General features: G+C 43.3%; 1 protein-coding gene across 1 annotated transcript in view; it reads right to left on the bottom strand.

The window, feature by feature from the left end:
- The window catches only part of LOC147305473 (uncharacterized), a 42,314-nt gene continuing 28,069 nt past the window's right edge, over positions 1–14,245 (bottom strand). Inside the window, exons 6-17 of the mRNA XM_086278097.1 lie at positions 6,781–6,866; positions 6,522–6,656; positions 6,120–6,231; positions 2,780–2,812; positions 1,918–2,019; positions 1,644–1,737; positions 1,468–1,571; positions 1,352–1,396; positions 1,128–1,260; positions 788–891; positions 574–632; positions 1–90 (exon numbers count right to left, since the gene is read on the bottom strand). Coding sequence (XP_086134223.1) covers positions 1–90; positions 574–632; positions 788–891; positions 1,128–1,260; positions 1,352–1,396; positions 1,468–1,571; positions 1,644–1,737; positions 1,918–2,019; positions 2,780–2,812; positions 6,120–6,231; positions 6,522–6,656; positions 6,781–6,866 — 1,097 coding nt within the window. The remainder of the gene's footprint in view (positions 91–573; positions 633–787; positions 892–1,127; positions 1,261–1,351; positions 1,397–1,467; positions 1,572–1,643; positions 1,738–1,917; positions 2,020–2,779; positions 2,813–6,119; positions 6,232–6,521; positions 6,657–6,780; positions 6,867–14,245) is intronic.

Raw genomic sequence — 14,245 nt, 5'->3', positions numbered from 1 at the left:
TTAATGAGGTTTGTACCCGACCAGAGTGTTGCTACCACAGCTGAGCGTCTGGTCAATGAGATGTTCTGCCACTTTGTTATACCCAAGGAACTACACAGCAATTAAGATTGAAATTTTGAGGATGCAGTGAGTGATGGGCTGGTGGAGCACTTTACCCACACACTGGCCACCCAGCTTGCCATGCTTCCTGACCAGAAGCAGTTAACATTTTCGAGCTGAGAATTAGGATTTCCATCAGGGCACGTTGTGTTGTCACGGCGACCATAATTAGGCCAGGATTTGGCTAAAACCTGTCCTTTACCTGAGGAAGAGTTCATAGAGTCAAACTGTAACCTTGACCTCCCGCCAGCAGCAAAAGTGGGACAGGCACCTCCCCCTTGTAATAATGGCCTACTGCATGTCAGTCCAAGAGTCTACTAAGCGTACTCCTGCAGCCCTAATGTTTGGACATGAGCTTCGTACTCCAGTGGACTTGGCAACTGGGCCTCTCCTTGAGTGGGAGTTGTGCAGTGAACCCAGATTGGACTACCTTCACAATCTCCATGAACGGTCACGTGAGGTACAAGAGCTGACCAGACATGGCCCCCTTGAGGTAGGATCATGGGAGAACCCTTCACATGCTACGGTGTGCACTGATGAGGAAGCAAATTAGAAACTAAAAATTCATCTACAGATTTCATCACTGTGATTCAAAAATCCACTCAAAACATGTTCGTAGGGACCAAAGCTCTGCAGCAAAGTGTCCCGAGGGCATGTTGGAGCTCTGTTACGACTCTGAGGTACTTACGCTCACAGTCGTAGGCCACCTCCAGGTACTTGTAGGTGCCTGGACACGGGTCTCCAAAAACTGAGTTGCTCGCTTCAATAATGCAGCTGCTTTTCCCGTTACAGCTGTGAAAGCAGGTGAGTGAGTCAACAGAGGCTTTACATACTTTGTCAGGAAACATCTAAACCAGTGTGCACAGTTTGGGAAACCAGGGTTAACCTGTAACCTGGGAAGAGAAACATTTAGCACATCATCTGTGTGGTGCAGTGGGACGAGGTGACTGCTGATAGAAGCAGCAGGATGAACTGTGAAGTGTTCAGTCACATCTGCGTCGGGCTGAGGGAAGAACGAGCCTCGGTACCTGTCAGCGACTTTAGTGGTGGGATTGGGGCAATGGGCGTTTTGGATCTCGTGGGTTGGACGATGCTGAGAGCATGTGGTCGTATCGCGGCGCCCGTAGTCAGCCCAGTAGACGACTATAGCCTCTCCTTCATCTGAGGAAGAGTTCACCGTGTTAAATCAGCACCATGTTTGTACATCAATGAAACAAATCCACCTGAATCGCAGAGGAACTGCCCCACTCACCACACCGAAGGTTTGCGTTGGATCCTTCACACGCTGTGCTGTGGACTGAAAGAGAAACACCGCGTCACAAACTGTAACAACTCACGGGCAGAGTTTGGAAGTATCCAGATACAGACCTGCTGGGAAGCAGGCGAAGGTGGTGTCCAGGTATTTGCAGGCGCCGGGAACAGGAGTACCAAAGATCTGGATGTCTATGTCACACGTTTTCTTTCCGTCACAGCTGTGGGGAGAGATGGAGCTCACTGACGTGATCGTGTTATTGTTGCAAATGTTTGTTACCGACAGTGGTCACCTCTTCTTGATGGCCTTCAGTTTGTGGTGCTGAGAGCAGTGTTCTTCATCTCCACATGTGTGCTCGACTGACTCCACAACGATCACGCCGCTCTCTGTTTCACGCAGTATGACACAAAAGCAGAGATTAGAGAGGTTCAGAGCAGAGATGGATGGATTTTACAATCGCAGGTGTCGCCCCCAGCTGGACATGAAAAGAATTTAGTCTTAGGGTTCTTTAGTGTTGGCTTTTAAATCTATAGCCATCCTTTACATACAGTCTGTGTCTGCCTTACCACAGCACAGGTGCTGGACCAGGTGGCCGTCGCAGGTGATCACTCTGGTGCTGGATATGGCAGTCGCAGTGGACGGGACAAAACGTTTGGCTCGGGTTACACCTGGAGGGAAAAAGAAAGAGTTAAAAAAGCAGAGTGGGTATGAGCTCACAGCTGATGGTGTGTGTGGGGGGGGTCAGCCGACGGCTTCTGTCTGCTGTTTTGACTCTACGATGAGACTCAAGGACAGCCTGGCTGTTTGCTGGGAGCAGAGACTAAACGTCTGACCTTATCTGAGGCTCTCTCTCCTTCACTGATTCATTTATCTTTATTTTGTGCTCTTCGTCTCCTCCTGCTGAACAGTTAGCGCCGCCATGGAGTCAGCTGACTGACGCAGAGTCACAGCACAAACCAACGGTCTGACGGCTTTTCTGTCTCTGAAAGCTGCAACAGTCACGTGACGAGGTGAGAGTGACGGCGTTGAATCGAGGCAGACACGAGTGTGATTTAGAGTGGGGGGTAGTGGGCAGGTGTTCCCGCCGTGTTTGTGGTAAATGAAACTTTTCCACAGATAATTTAATGTTGATTGGATCTGTGTTAAAATTCAAATAGGAGCTTAAATCTTCTAAGAGTTTCTGTAAGTGTCTGACCTTTGACCTTTGATGCTGTCTAAGAGCGTGCACCTGCTCATGTGGACTGAAAAACACATTAATCTCACAGTTTATTCAAATCTGCCAGATTTATATCCCCACTACTTTCCAAATCCCACGATGAGCCAGGCCTGCAGCTCAGGGGCAGAGAAGTAAAGGTGAGGATCATTTTTAAAAATGTCCATTAATGAGAATAAACCAGGTAACAGAGAAGCACAAAAACAGACTTTTACCTGAACTCGCGAGTAAACATGTTGCTGCCAGCACTGAAAAACAAGAAGGAAACCTGAGTGTTAGACTGAGTTTGGTTCGTCTCCAAACTCACACATGAAATGATATCGAATGAAAAAAGGAGAAAACTGCAGTAAAAGGTCAGCGACCCCGATCATATTTCTATTCGCTGTCAGTGCAGCTCAGCATCTGCACAAATGATTTTATCAACAACATGAGATGATGTCAGAGCTCCTTCCAATAAACATTTAGATTAAAGATGTTTGTCTCTTGTAAGAATGTTGGAAACATTTGAAGCTTTTTAATAAAGTTATTTCTATTCAATGACTTTGAATTATTTAACAGCAGAATTGTATTTCCATCCTGTCAGCTTAAAAGCCATCCTGCATAAACCATTTCTTACCCTCTGATTATTTTCAGGCAGCACATGAACCCTGATCGTCTGATCAATAAACACGTGTATCTACAGAGCTGTTTGATTATTTGCTCTATGAAAGTAGAATCTGCAGCAAAGCGAGCACACGTGCATTTCTGCATGAAGGATTATCAGTGTGTGCTACTCACACAGCGTGTTGCTGAGTCCGGAGCAGAGCATCGTGTTCGGAGGTCTGGTTGTCGGTGGCGAGCTGAGCCGATGGCGGGTCGGACGGAGACCTTGGTGTATTTACGCCGTTTAGCTGAGAACTTTTACCGACGTGCAAAACAAGCAGCCAATGGAAAAATGAGAATCCGATGCTTATCAGGTGCAGCAGAGCCAAGGAGAAAACTAAACTGCTATCAATAAGAAACGATTATAGAAGCCAATCGCAGCTCGCCCAGTGTCAGCCAGGATTGGCTCAAGGCCCCCCCACGACCCTGAACTGGATCGTGGCTCGAGAAGATGGAGCCACAACACAAAACAGCCTTTTCTTTCTCAGACTGAGATGTTGAATCGGTTAAAGAAGGAAATCCTTTTAAAAGCTGCATAAATGCACCTCGGACTGTGGGACACCCCCCAGCATTCAGATCATCACAGGTGGTTAAAAGGCCTTCGGTCAACAAGCTGTGATCATCACTTTAACCATGACTGTTGTACAGTTTCATTAACCATCAGCGTTTATTCAGAATTATCACGATGTGACAGAAAAGAGACGTCGTGACCGCTGGCAGCTCGTCCTTCACGCGGAGCTTTGGTCATCGTCTCTGAAACACTCGGTTCAGCCGCAGTGTTTCACAGTCTTAACATACTGACACAAACACGAGCGCACGTTCACACGTTCACGTGCAGAAGTGAAGGACACGATAATCAAGCATAAACTAAAACAAGGTGGTTTTCACAGAATCACCCCGACGGGCCGAGTGAGGCCATTCCACAGTCCAGGAGCTAAAAGTCCAACCGTGGTCGCCTCTGGATTTAAAATAAGAGTGTGGAGCAGGTGAAAGGCCCACGTCCAATCAGCAACAAGCGCTTAAATAAAGGCTCCGGCAGCGTTTGGATGGAGAACAGCAGCTGAGGTTATCTGTGAAACAGCTGCATGAACACTGTGACAGACGGATATCACATCCTGCTGTGAAAACACGTATCTGTGTGTTTGTGTGAAAGCTAGCAGCAAACCTCTGAATCATCATCAGGCTCCTCGGCTCTCTGCAGAGACAAGGAGCCGGAAACAGTGTTACAGAGTGACACGTTTGCAATTTCATTACATAAAAACAAAATGAATTCATCAGACAGCTGGAATAATGTGTCAGCAGCTCTGTTAAAAAGCGCAGAACTGAAAGAGATTCATAAGTTTCTCAAAGGAAGTCAATAAAACGAGGAAAGAGCCGAGCTGCTGTGTAACGGTGGAAGAAGTGCTGAGGAGGACGATCTACATCAGGGGCGTCAAACATAAGGTCTGGGGGCCAAAATTAGACGGGCGACTACTCCACCCACTGGATGGCTTTGGGAAATGTGATGGATGGGATACATTTTGCACTTTTGTGTTTCCATAAGTTTATAAGTTTCCCCCGCGGCCCTTCATGCTGCACCAGAGTAATAAAATCACAATTACTGAGAGTTTTTCCTCTGTAAACTATAGAAATGTCTGTTTCTTACAGCGGCTCAAACAACATTTTCTGTGAACAGAAACTTTGTTTAATAATTACAGGACAGTCTGGACAGACAGCTCCCAGAACTTCCTCTGTAATCACACATTTATTTCTTACAGTCGTGCTGACAGACGTCTTTACTGCAGCAGCATTTCTTCATCATGTAGAAAAACTGAGACGCTGCTGAAACGTCTTTTTCTTATGTTAAGATATCTCAGGATTAAATGTAGAGTTAAACTTGTTTAACTGACACAAAGACGACTTTCACTGGTCGATCAAAGCTGTATGTGGCCCACCATGTAAGATGACTTTGACATCTCTGATCCAGAAGGAAGTAATGAAATACAAATACTTTGTCAGTGTACTTTTACTCCCCACATTTGTACACACATTTCTGCACTTTCTACTGCTTACATGTTCAAAACAGACTCGTTACTTTTGCTTTGACACGTCTGAGGGGAGTTATGTTCTCACAGTTCCCACAAGTGCAAACAGCAGTTAAAGTGCTGAAGTGGAACCTGCTGCGCTTTTTGAACTGGGGACGAACAGACACGAGAACATAGCATGACACAGCACAGAGGAGGCACAGAGACAGGAACTATGAATAACAATGATATCAAAGGCTATTAATAATTCAGACACACAAAAAACTGGCTCACTGCAAACGTTGCATCAATTCACTGCGATATTTGCTTTTCTTTAGATTTAAAGTTAAGTTGTCAGCATCAGAAGTACTGATGGTGTATTTATGTCACACAGGTTTTTCCATCACAGCTGCAGGGAGACAGAAAGCATTTTGAGGTTTATTAAAATGATCAGATGATGATTTGAAGCATGAATGACTCACTTTCAGGTCAACATTTCAGTTCCTTTAAATTTTATTGAATTTATTTTCCTGTTTATTGTGATATGAAATCATATTTATCAACAGAATCCAGCAGTGATGTCATCGAGGCTTGACATCCTGCTGGAAGTGACATCAGCAGTGAGGCTGTGACATCATCATGTCAGACGTGTCAGGACACGAAGGAGCAGTTATGGACCTCTGACACAAACAAACCCTCTCTGTGAGTTACATCCTGAGTCGTTGACATAATCTCGTCCTGTAAAGAATCAAAACAAAGAAATAAAATCAGAGGTCTGTGCTGTAAATGTTTTCTTCTTCTCTAATGTAAAAAGAACAAACACAGTTCTTATAAAGACCTAAGATCACATGACTTCAGTCAATATAAAAACCAAACACATTTCATCAACAGGCCCACTTTCAGTTTGTACCTTCACAGTTTATCTCCATACAATCTTGACCTCCTCCATAGTTGTTTGGTTGTTCTTTGCCCCAGTTTGTGAAGTCAAACTGGGAACCATCACTCCACTTCCACACAGTTTCCTGGAAGAATAAAGTTCAGTTTGTTCTGATGTACTTTGATGCATCTATGCTGAGAGTGCAGACATGAGACCTCTTACACCACTCGAACACAACGAAGGTTCATTTTGTTTGTGCAGGTAAAAAATGAAAAGAAAAGTCAAGTCAACAGCAACATCTGTCTCCAGGAACAAAGTCCTGATTAATCAGTCTGTCACATGTTGACCTTTGAATCAAACTGATGAATATGAAGAGAAACATATGAAATATCAGAAACAGCTGCAGCTCATCCTCTTTATCTGTGAAACACTTACATTCTCTCTGTCGTTGCCTCCAACCCAAGCTGTCGGATACGACCCTGCTGCTGTGTAAATGAGCTCTCTGATGAAGGTGTACTCAGCTGTGCTGTGGTATGAGGCCAGATTTCCACCGAGTGTCTGACAGGAACACTGAGGAGGAAGATGAGGTGCACAGAAGATGAAAAGTGTGAGAATGCATTTAAAATCAGTCAAAGACAGAAAGTCTTTATATCATCAGTGATGCAGCGACAGCTGCTGTTATTTCCTGATGTACCTCAGCATCAGTCCAGGTCTTCATGCTGCTTTTAAAGATGAAACAGCGACCTCCAAACCAAGTCCAATCAGCAGGGCAGGAAGGAGCTGCAGCATGAACGCAAAGTTAAAAGGTCAATAATCAAATTAAAAATTCCTCAAAAGAAAAAATAACTTCTGAAACTTCACCATGAACTTCAGCTTAGAAAAGATTTAATAAGAAACACACATTTATTTATGTGTTAATTTTGTAACTGACTCACTGCAGCAGTGAATCTTTAGTGTGACACTGAGTGTAATTAATGTTTAATAATATTTTACTTTAGTTAATGTTCTAATTTTACAGCAGATGCCTCCACAGCGGGACAGAGAGATTCACATGTTTGTGTGATTTTGCATGTTTCACTTTTAACTTCTACTGATCACATCTGGGTCTTTAAAGCTGCAGAGCGTGAATGTTGACCCCCATGATCCTCCGGTGGGTCCTGTTTAAGGTCGAGGTTTAAGTCTAACAGTGAGTGTGCTTTTACCATCAGGGCCTTTGACTGTGGAATGACCTGCCTGAGGAGAACAGGCTCCAACAATCACAAACCTCCTTTAAATTACTTAAAGCACATTTTAGAGAAAACAGGCTCCTAGCACAACCTGGGTCTCGAATGAAGTCGAGAGGAGACCGGGCACTTGCAACCGTGGCACCCAGACTCTGGAATAACCTCCCTGTTCATGTTCGTACTGCCGAGTCTATCACGTCTTAAAACTTATCTTTTTACATTGGCTTTTGGTTCTAACCAGTTGGCTGTTCTAGCTTGTTGTGTTGTTACCTATTGTTTGTTGTCCTGTTTTATTGTGTCTTTTAATTGTCTCCTGCTTTTACTGACTGTGAAACACTATTGTTGTTTGAATATGTGCTGTATAAATAAAATTTGATTTGATTTGAATAGTGCTTCAGCAACTACAGACACATTTAGAGATAAACAGTATCAGTGATGAATTCCAGTCTGGATTTAAACCGCGTCACAGCACCCAAACTGCCCTACTAGGAGTTTGCAACGACCTCCTTCTAATCGCTGACTCTGGGCGCTCTGCGGTCTTACTTCTATTAGATCTGACGTCACCTTTGACATGGTCGATCATGATATTCTTTTGGCAAGGTTAGAACATGTAGTTGGCCTTACAGGAAATGTTCTTTCATGGTTTAAATCATATCTTTCAGAGAAGTCCTTCTCTGTCACAGTGGGTAAACATTCCTCTTCTTCTGCCCCTGTTCGCTGTGGTGTGCCCCAGGGCTCGGTGCTGGGTCCTGTGTTGTTCTCTCTGTACATGCTGCCCCTGGGCTCCATTTTTGAAAAACATAATGTCTCTTTTCATTGCTGTGCTGATGATATTCAAATCTACCTCCACTTGACTGGGGATGTTTCATCTTCACTACATCCTCTGTGGGGATGTCAAAGACTGGTTACTATGTGACTCTCTTACCTTAAATGAAAAGAAGACGGAATTATTGTTTTTGATAGAAATATGCTTCTGGGACAACTGACTGGCACACTGGGGCCTGTTGCTAACCGCCTCACTGATGCTGTTAGGAATCTTGGAGTTTTCATGGATACTTCCTTCAAACTGGATCAACAGGTGTCCACTGTGTTAAAAAGTCGCTTCCATCAACTGCGCCAAATTTCTAAAGCTAAACATATTTTTACTGCAGGAAACGTACAAAGAAAGAGAAGCTGTGTTCTCACCACACTGAAGGTTTGCCTGAGATCCTTCACATATTACACTTTGGCCTGAAACAGACACAGATCCCATAGAAACTGTAATCATTCATGTACAGATTGGGTTCATCAGTCATTTCTAATCACAGGTTTAACAGAGTCGTTACGTGGGAAGCAGTCGTAGGTGGTCTCCAGGTATTTGCAGACTCCAGGATCATAAGTAATGTTTGACTTTATGTCACACTCGGTTTTTCCATCACAGCTGCAGGGAGACAGAAACAGCTAGTTTTCAGCTCAAAGATATGAAACAAGTTACTTTCAGGTAATCATTTACTTCCTGTTAGTTTGAGTAAAGCTGTTCAACAGGTTTTAGTTTGTTTCTTCTTTTGAATCAAAGGCTCACTTCTACCATCCCACAGTGCTCACCTGTTCCTCACGTTGTTCACAGCGTCACCGTGAGAGCAGATTACTTCACCTCCACATCTGTACTCAGCTGACCTCACAATGATCATTCCACCCACTGTTATACAGACACAGTATGAGAGAAAAGGAACAACTCAACACAACATGCAATAATCCAGGTTTCAGGCTTCAGTTTCAGACTCAGATGCTGCAGATCCATAAATAATGAGGATTGTACCTCTGTACACCACCACAGTGGATATTACATCTGATCAAGGAGGAAACTTTAAGTCAGTGTTTTTGTTTCTAATCTACATCAAATGTTTCTGAACTTTTATACACAGTCCAACATCCTCAGAGCTTTTTTAAAGAATAAATGCACTGTTGGTTTGTTGATCAGGAAAATACAATTTAAACTGAAAATAAGCAGCTGTGCATAAAAAGGCTGTAAACTATAAACAGTTCATCCAATACTTGTTAAGTTTGTTGAATTTAGCCTGAGAGTCTGAATTTGATCTGCAGTGAATTCTTGGACACTATTTTCCATCTTACCACAGCTCAGGCGATGAACACTGAGGCCGTTAGAGGTGACCACTCTCCCTGTGGATATGGGGGTCACAGGAGGAGAAACTTGAGCTCTGATAAAGCCTGAAATAAAAAATAAATTGTACATTTCTGATAAATTAATGGGGAATGTGTTGATCATTTTCTTGCTGAAGGTGAAGCTACAGCTGGTCCCTCATCTTACTTTAGTTTTCCCTGATGGATGTGAAACACGGTTAGTGTCAGCGAAGCTTACAGTAACCTCTGTCTGCTGAAGCTGCTGGCTGATTTAGCTCCAGGGTGGACAACAAAGATCACAGTTTGTAAAGAGTGCAGAGACATAATATCTATCATGTTATTATATATCTATATTCAACATTGCATCAATACATTTGTCAAAAAATGTCTCTCTGAGCAAAATGGGTTCAAAAACATAAACAGCTGTGGGATCCTGTTAGTCAGTGATTTGAACCGGGGAACAAATCGTGGCAGGATCAGCCTGATGTTATTTGTATCCTGCTGTAACTTTACTGTATAAAGAGCAAACATCTCCAACATGTCAGGAGCAGTTAGTCATTACAACAAGTGTTTGTGAACTAAAGATCAAGAATGTGGGATCCTGTTTGTCTGTGATTTGAACAGCCCAGCGCTGCTCCCGACGCAGGGAAACCAGTTCTGCAGGGAGACCGACCTCAGCACCTGTGCAGGTGAAGCCAAAGGGCAGATTTGCTTCACCATATTTTCTCGTCTTTGGCTCAGAATGAAGTTGGTTTGGAAACATATTCAGCGACGCTTCATCTCCTGCTTTGCGTTTCTGTGGCCGCCCCGTGCTAGCAGTGGTTTTGTCCCCCCCCTCATACCGCGCCCCCCCTGCAATGGCTCTGCGCCCCCCTAGGGGGCGGACCCCACACTTTGAGAAGGTCTGCTTTAAATCAAAATTGATTTAAAGGATTGCAATCCAAAGCCTCTATCCCTGATTTCCTCACACATGTCAACAAGGAGCCCCACAACATCCAGAACCCCCCCACCCCCCCCACCCCCCCCCAACCCGCCCAGCAGCCACCAGACAGGGTTCATTTCATTTTCACTGGGAACAGAAATAAGATTTTAAAAAGGTGTGTGTGAAGGATAGAGTTTAGATTTTAGATCACACAAATACAATATTTAGTAGTTACAGACAGAAGAAGAAGAGGTGAGCTCTAATAATGAGAAAGTTCACAGAAAGGCTCTTTGTGACCAGAATATAAGAAGCAGTAAAACAGCATTTACCTGAAGTGATGAGTGAACAGGTTGCTGCCAGCACTGAAAGAGACAGAAAGAAAGCTCAGTGTCAGACTGTGTGTTTGATATCAAGTTGAATTCACCTCAAAACATGAAACAGAAATGAAAAGCAAACAGGAGAAAGCTGCTGCTTTCATTCACACCTGGATTCTTTGGAAACTCTTTCTAAACAGCAGATTTCAATGACACATTTATTCTCTTCATCTTTCCAACTTTTGTCAATAAACTTATTTGTGTTGACAGTTTGACTTCAACTCTTCAAAGTAAATGATCAGCCATGAATTGCTCTCAGGACTCTGTGAAGCCTAACTGTCCTGCTGAGGTGATGCAAACATGTATTTAGGATGTTAGATGAACTGATCCAATAAAGCAGAAAGAAAAGCATGTCACAGTACAGCACAGTGGAAAGCTAGAAAAGGATTAGACTGAACATGTGCAGCTGATTTCATGTATAAATAAAGGATGATCAGTGTGTTGTACTCACACAGTGTGCTGCTGAGTCCGGAGCAGAGCATCATGTTAGGAGATCTGGATTACAGTGAAGAGCTGATGGAGGATCAAACACAGAGCTGCTGGATTTACTCTGTTTGAATAAAACTTGTAATGTATATGCAAAGTGCAAAAAACCCAAAATGTGGATTATCTTCTATCTCAGATGTAAATGAATAAGGAAATAAAACTACTTTACATTAAAAGTTATGTAAGCCTGGATCAGCTGACCCAGTGACAGCTGGGAGAGGCTCACATCTCATATTTGTTGATTGGTTAAATCAGTTTAGCAACTGGTAAGAATTTTCTTTTTTCTTAAAACACGATACAAATTATTGCAACTTTTTTTTGTAATGATTCAGATGTCGTGAAGAGCTGTTCCAAAGTTTAGGAGCTACAGTTTGAAAATGTGATCACGTCTGGATTTAAATGAAGAGCACAGAACAGTTCAAAGAGCCTGATCAGCTCAGAGAGAAAGTGACACTCCCCTGTTCATTAACAGCGTCCTAAAGAGGGAACAAAGAGGACGGAGACCAAGTGGACGACACAGACACACATGCAGCAACAGCTGTGGGTGTTCAACACACCAGTGTTTACAGTGGTTTAAATGGGGTGGCAGCAGGTGGATGTTTTAGCTGCTTGATGTTTGTAGTGATAAAACGATTATTAAAAAAGAAAAACAGGGTGCAGCATGAGTGCAGCAGGAACACATTTGTATAGAAAATTTTCACATTTGCATGGATTATCTCCGCACGTCTCTCTGGTCAAAGCACGCAAAGGAGAAAGATTTGAGAAAGTGGGTGAAAATGTGTTCTGAAGCCAGTTCACGAGGAAAACAGAGTTTCAAAAACACTCACAGTATTTAGACAGAAGTGTTACTTCAACTCTGACTGCGTGAAGAACTTTTCAGGTCCAGCTGTGCAGCAGGTAGAGTGAGGATCCAAATTACAGGGCGCAGATACAAAAGGATGAACTGAAAGAGGCAGCTTTATTGCTGTGGCAAAAACACTCAAAGACACAAAAACTCAGGAGAGAACTGGAGACTCAAAAATATGGAATACAGGGAAACACAGAGGCCAACAGAACAACAAGCAGAGGACGACAGAGGACTTAAATACACCTAGGCTAAGGCGAGGATGTGAAACAAGAGGGAACACAGCTGGGACTAATTGAGGCTAACGGGACGAGGGAAGCCAAACTGTGCACACTGACACAGGACAAGAGAGCGCCAAAACAAAATAGGAAAAATACTGAAAAACATAACATGTCACTGTACACAGCTACACCTTCATGCAAAAGGTTTCTGGAGTTTCCACTTTCATCCAAGAGGCGTCTTCTTTTTTAAAGCCTGTCCTGTCTGACAGCTTTTCCCATCACAATTGTGACCTGAATGTGATCTTGTGGCAAACACATTTGCTTTTTTAAGATGAGCTCTATGAAGCTCCTCTTGTTCACGTGTTGCCTTTATGTATTTCTTCATTCATTTCACTTCCATCACTACAGTACATGTGCAATATGGAAACATGGCCTCTGTCAGGGTCCTGGGTCGGTGATGCAGTGTTTGTGTTCTGAATTATTGATAGTCTTTGCTTTTGTAACATGCACTGCCTGGCTAAACAAAAAGTCTCCACCCAAAAAAAAGGTCACACACTCTGATATTTCATTGGACCGCCTTTATCTTTGATTACTCGCTCATTCGCTGTGGCATTGTTTCGAGAAGCTTCTGCAGTGTCACAAGATTTATCTCCATCCAGTGTTGCATTAACTTTTTACCAACAACCTGAGTCTGCTGCACAAAGCCTTCTCCAGCACAGCCAAAGATTCTCAATGGGGTTTAGGTTTGGACTCAGTGGTGGCTAATCCATGTGTGACAATGATGTCTCATGCTGGAAGAACAACTCTTTCACAATTTGAGCTCGATGAATCCTAGCATTATCGTCTTGGAATATGCTCATGCCATCAGGGAAGAAAAAATCCATTGATGGGATAACCTGGTCATTCAGTATAGTCAGGTAGTCAGCTGACCTCATTCTTGGAGCACATACTATTGCTGAACCTCGACCTGACCAACTGCAGCAGTCCTAGAGCACTGCCCCCACAGGCTTGTACAGTAGGCACCAAGCATGGTGGGTGCATCACTTCACCTGCCTCTCTTCTTACCCTGATGTGCCATCATTCTGGAAGAGAGTAAATCTGGACTCAGACCACATGACCTTCTTCCAGTGCTCCAGAATCCAATCTTTATGCTCCCTCGCAAATTACATTTTTTTCTGGCCACATTCCTACCTCTAAGATGCTCTGTCCCCACTGTCCACTAGCTGTTTTCTCTGCTTGATGCATGACAATGGTTTGACCCTTTTTACACACACTATCATCTTTTCCACGACCACGAGATGTGTCTTTCAACAAGGTTGTTTAAGAAATGAGAAGCAACTCATTGCATCATTTGGGCAACTTGTTGCCAACTGAAAGATAATCACCATTCAGTATTTGTCCAATAGGAGGCTCATACCTAATTGATTAGTTACATCCAGTTGGCGAAGCAGTGTAGTTAAAAAGGTTTGAAGTTAAATCCTGCTAAATGGGACAATGGCATCACCTACTATTGCAAATGTCACCCTGCATTGACTATGAAGGGCAAAGAATTGTGAGTAATCTTCAGAGTGATGAAGGATTCCCACAGAGGTAACGAATGTAAATGTTGTGGAAAGAAATCATGTTGCTAGTCCATAACATTAATAGAAATTGACTTGGTTATTTTTGGTTAAATATCATTTGCTGTGGGTTACTTCTGTCATCCTTATGTTGGGTTAGATGTTCGTTCCATGTGAGACTTCGTTACCAGGAAAGAGACTAGCGAACTATGCCGTCTTTTCACACAGGGCTCACACTGGTTGTTCACCAAAATTAACCATTCTACTTTGTTGGTCTTTGTCATGAATGCAGGTATGTGACTGTGCACTGCTGTTAGAGTTTGATACACAGCCCTCCTCTTTGCATTTTTATAATACGTTATTGTTCCATGTGTCCTCTCAGGTTCCCTGTTTTTGTGTTCCTTTGCGG

The sequence above is a fragment of the Aulonocara sp. 'chitande type north' Nkhata Bay genome, linkage group LG20 (assembly GCF_057382095.1).
Source record: "Aulonocara sp. 'chitande type north' Nkhata Bay isolate Kocher_YH1m ecotype deep benthic linkage group LG20, A_spYH_male_GT1.1, whole genome shotgun sequence".
Lineage (NCBI taxonomy): Eukaryota > Metazoa > Chordata > Actinopteri > Cichliformes > Cichlidae > Aulonocara > Aulonocara sp. 'chitande type north' Nkhata Bay.
Note: the sequence above shows the minus strand (reverse complement) of the source record. Positions and strands in the feature narration are given on the sequence as shown.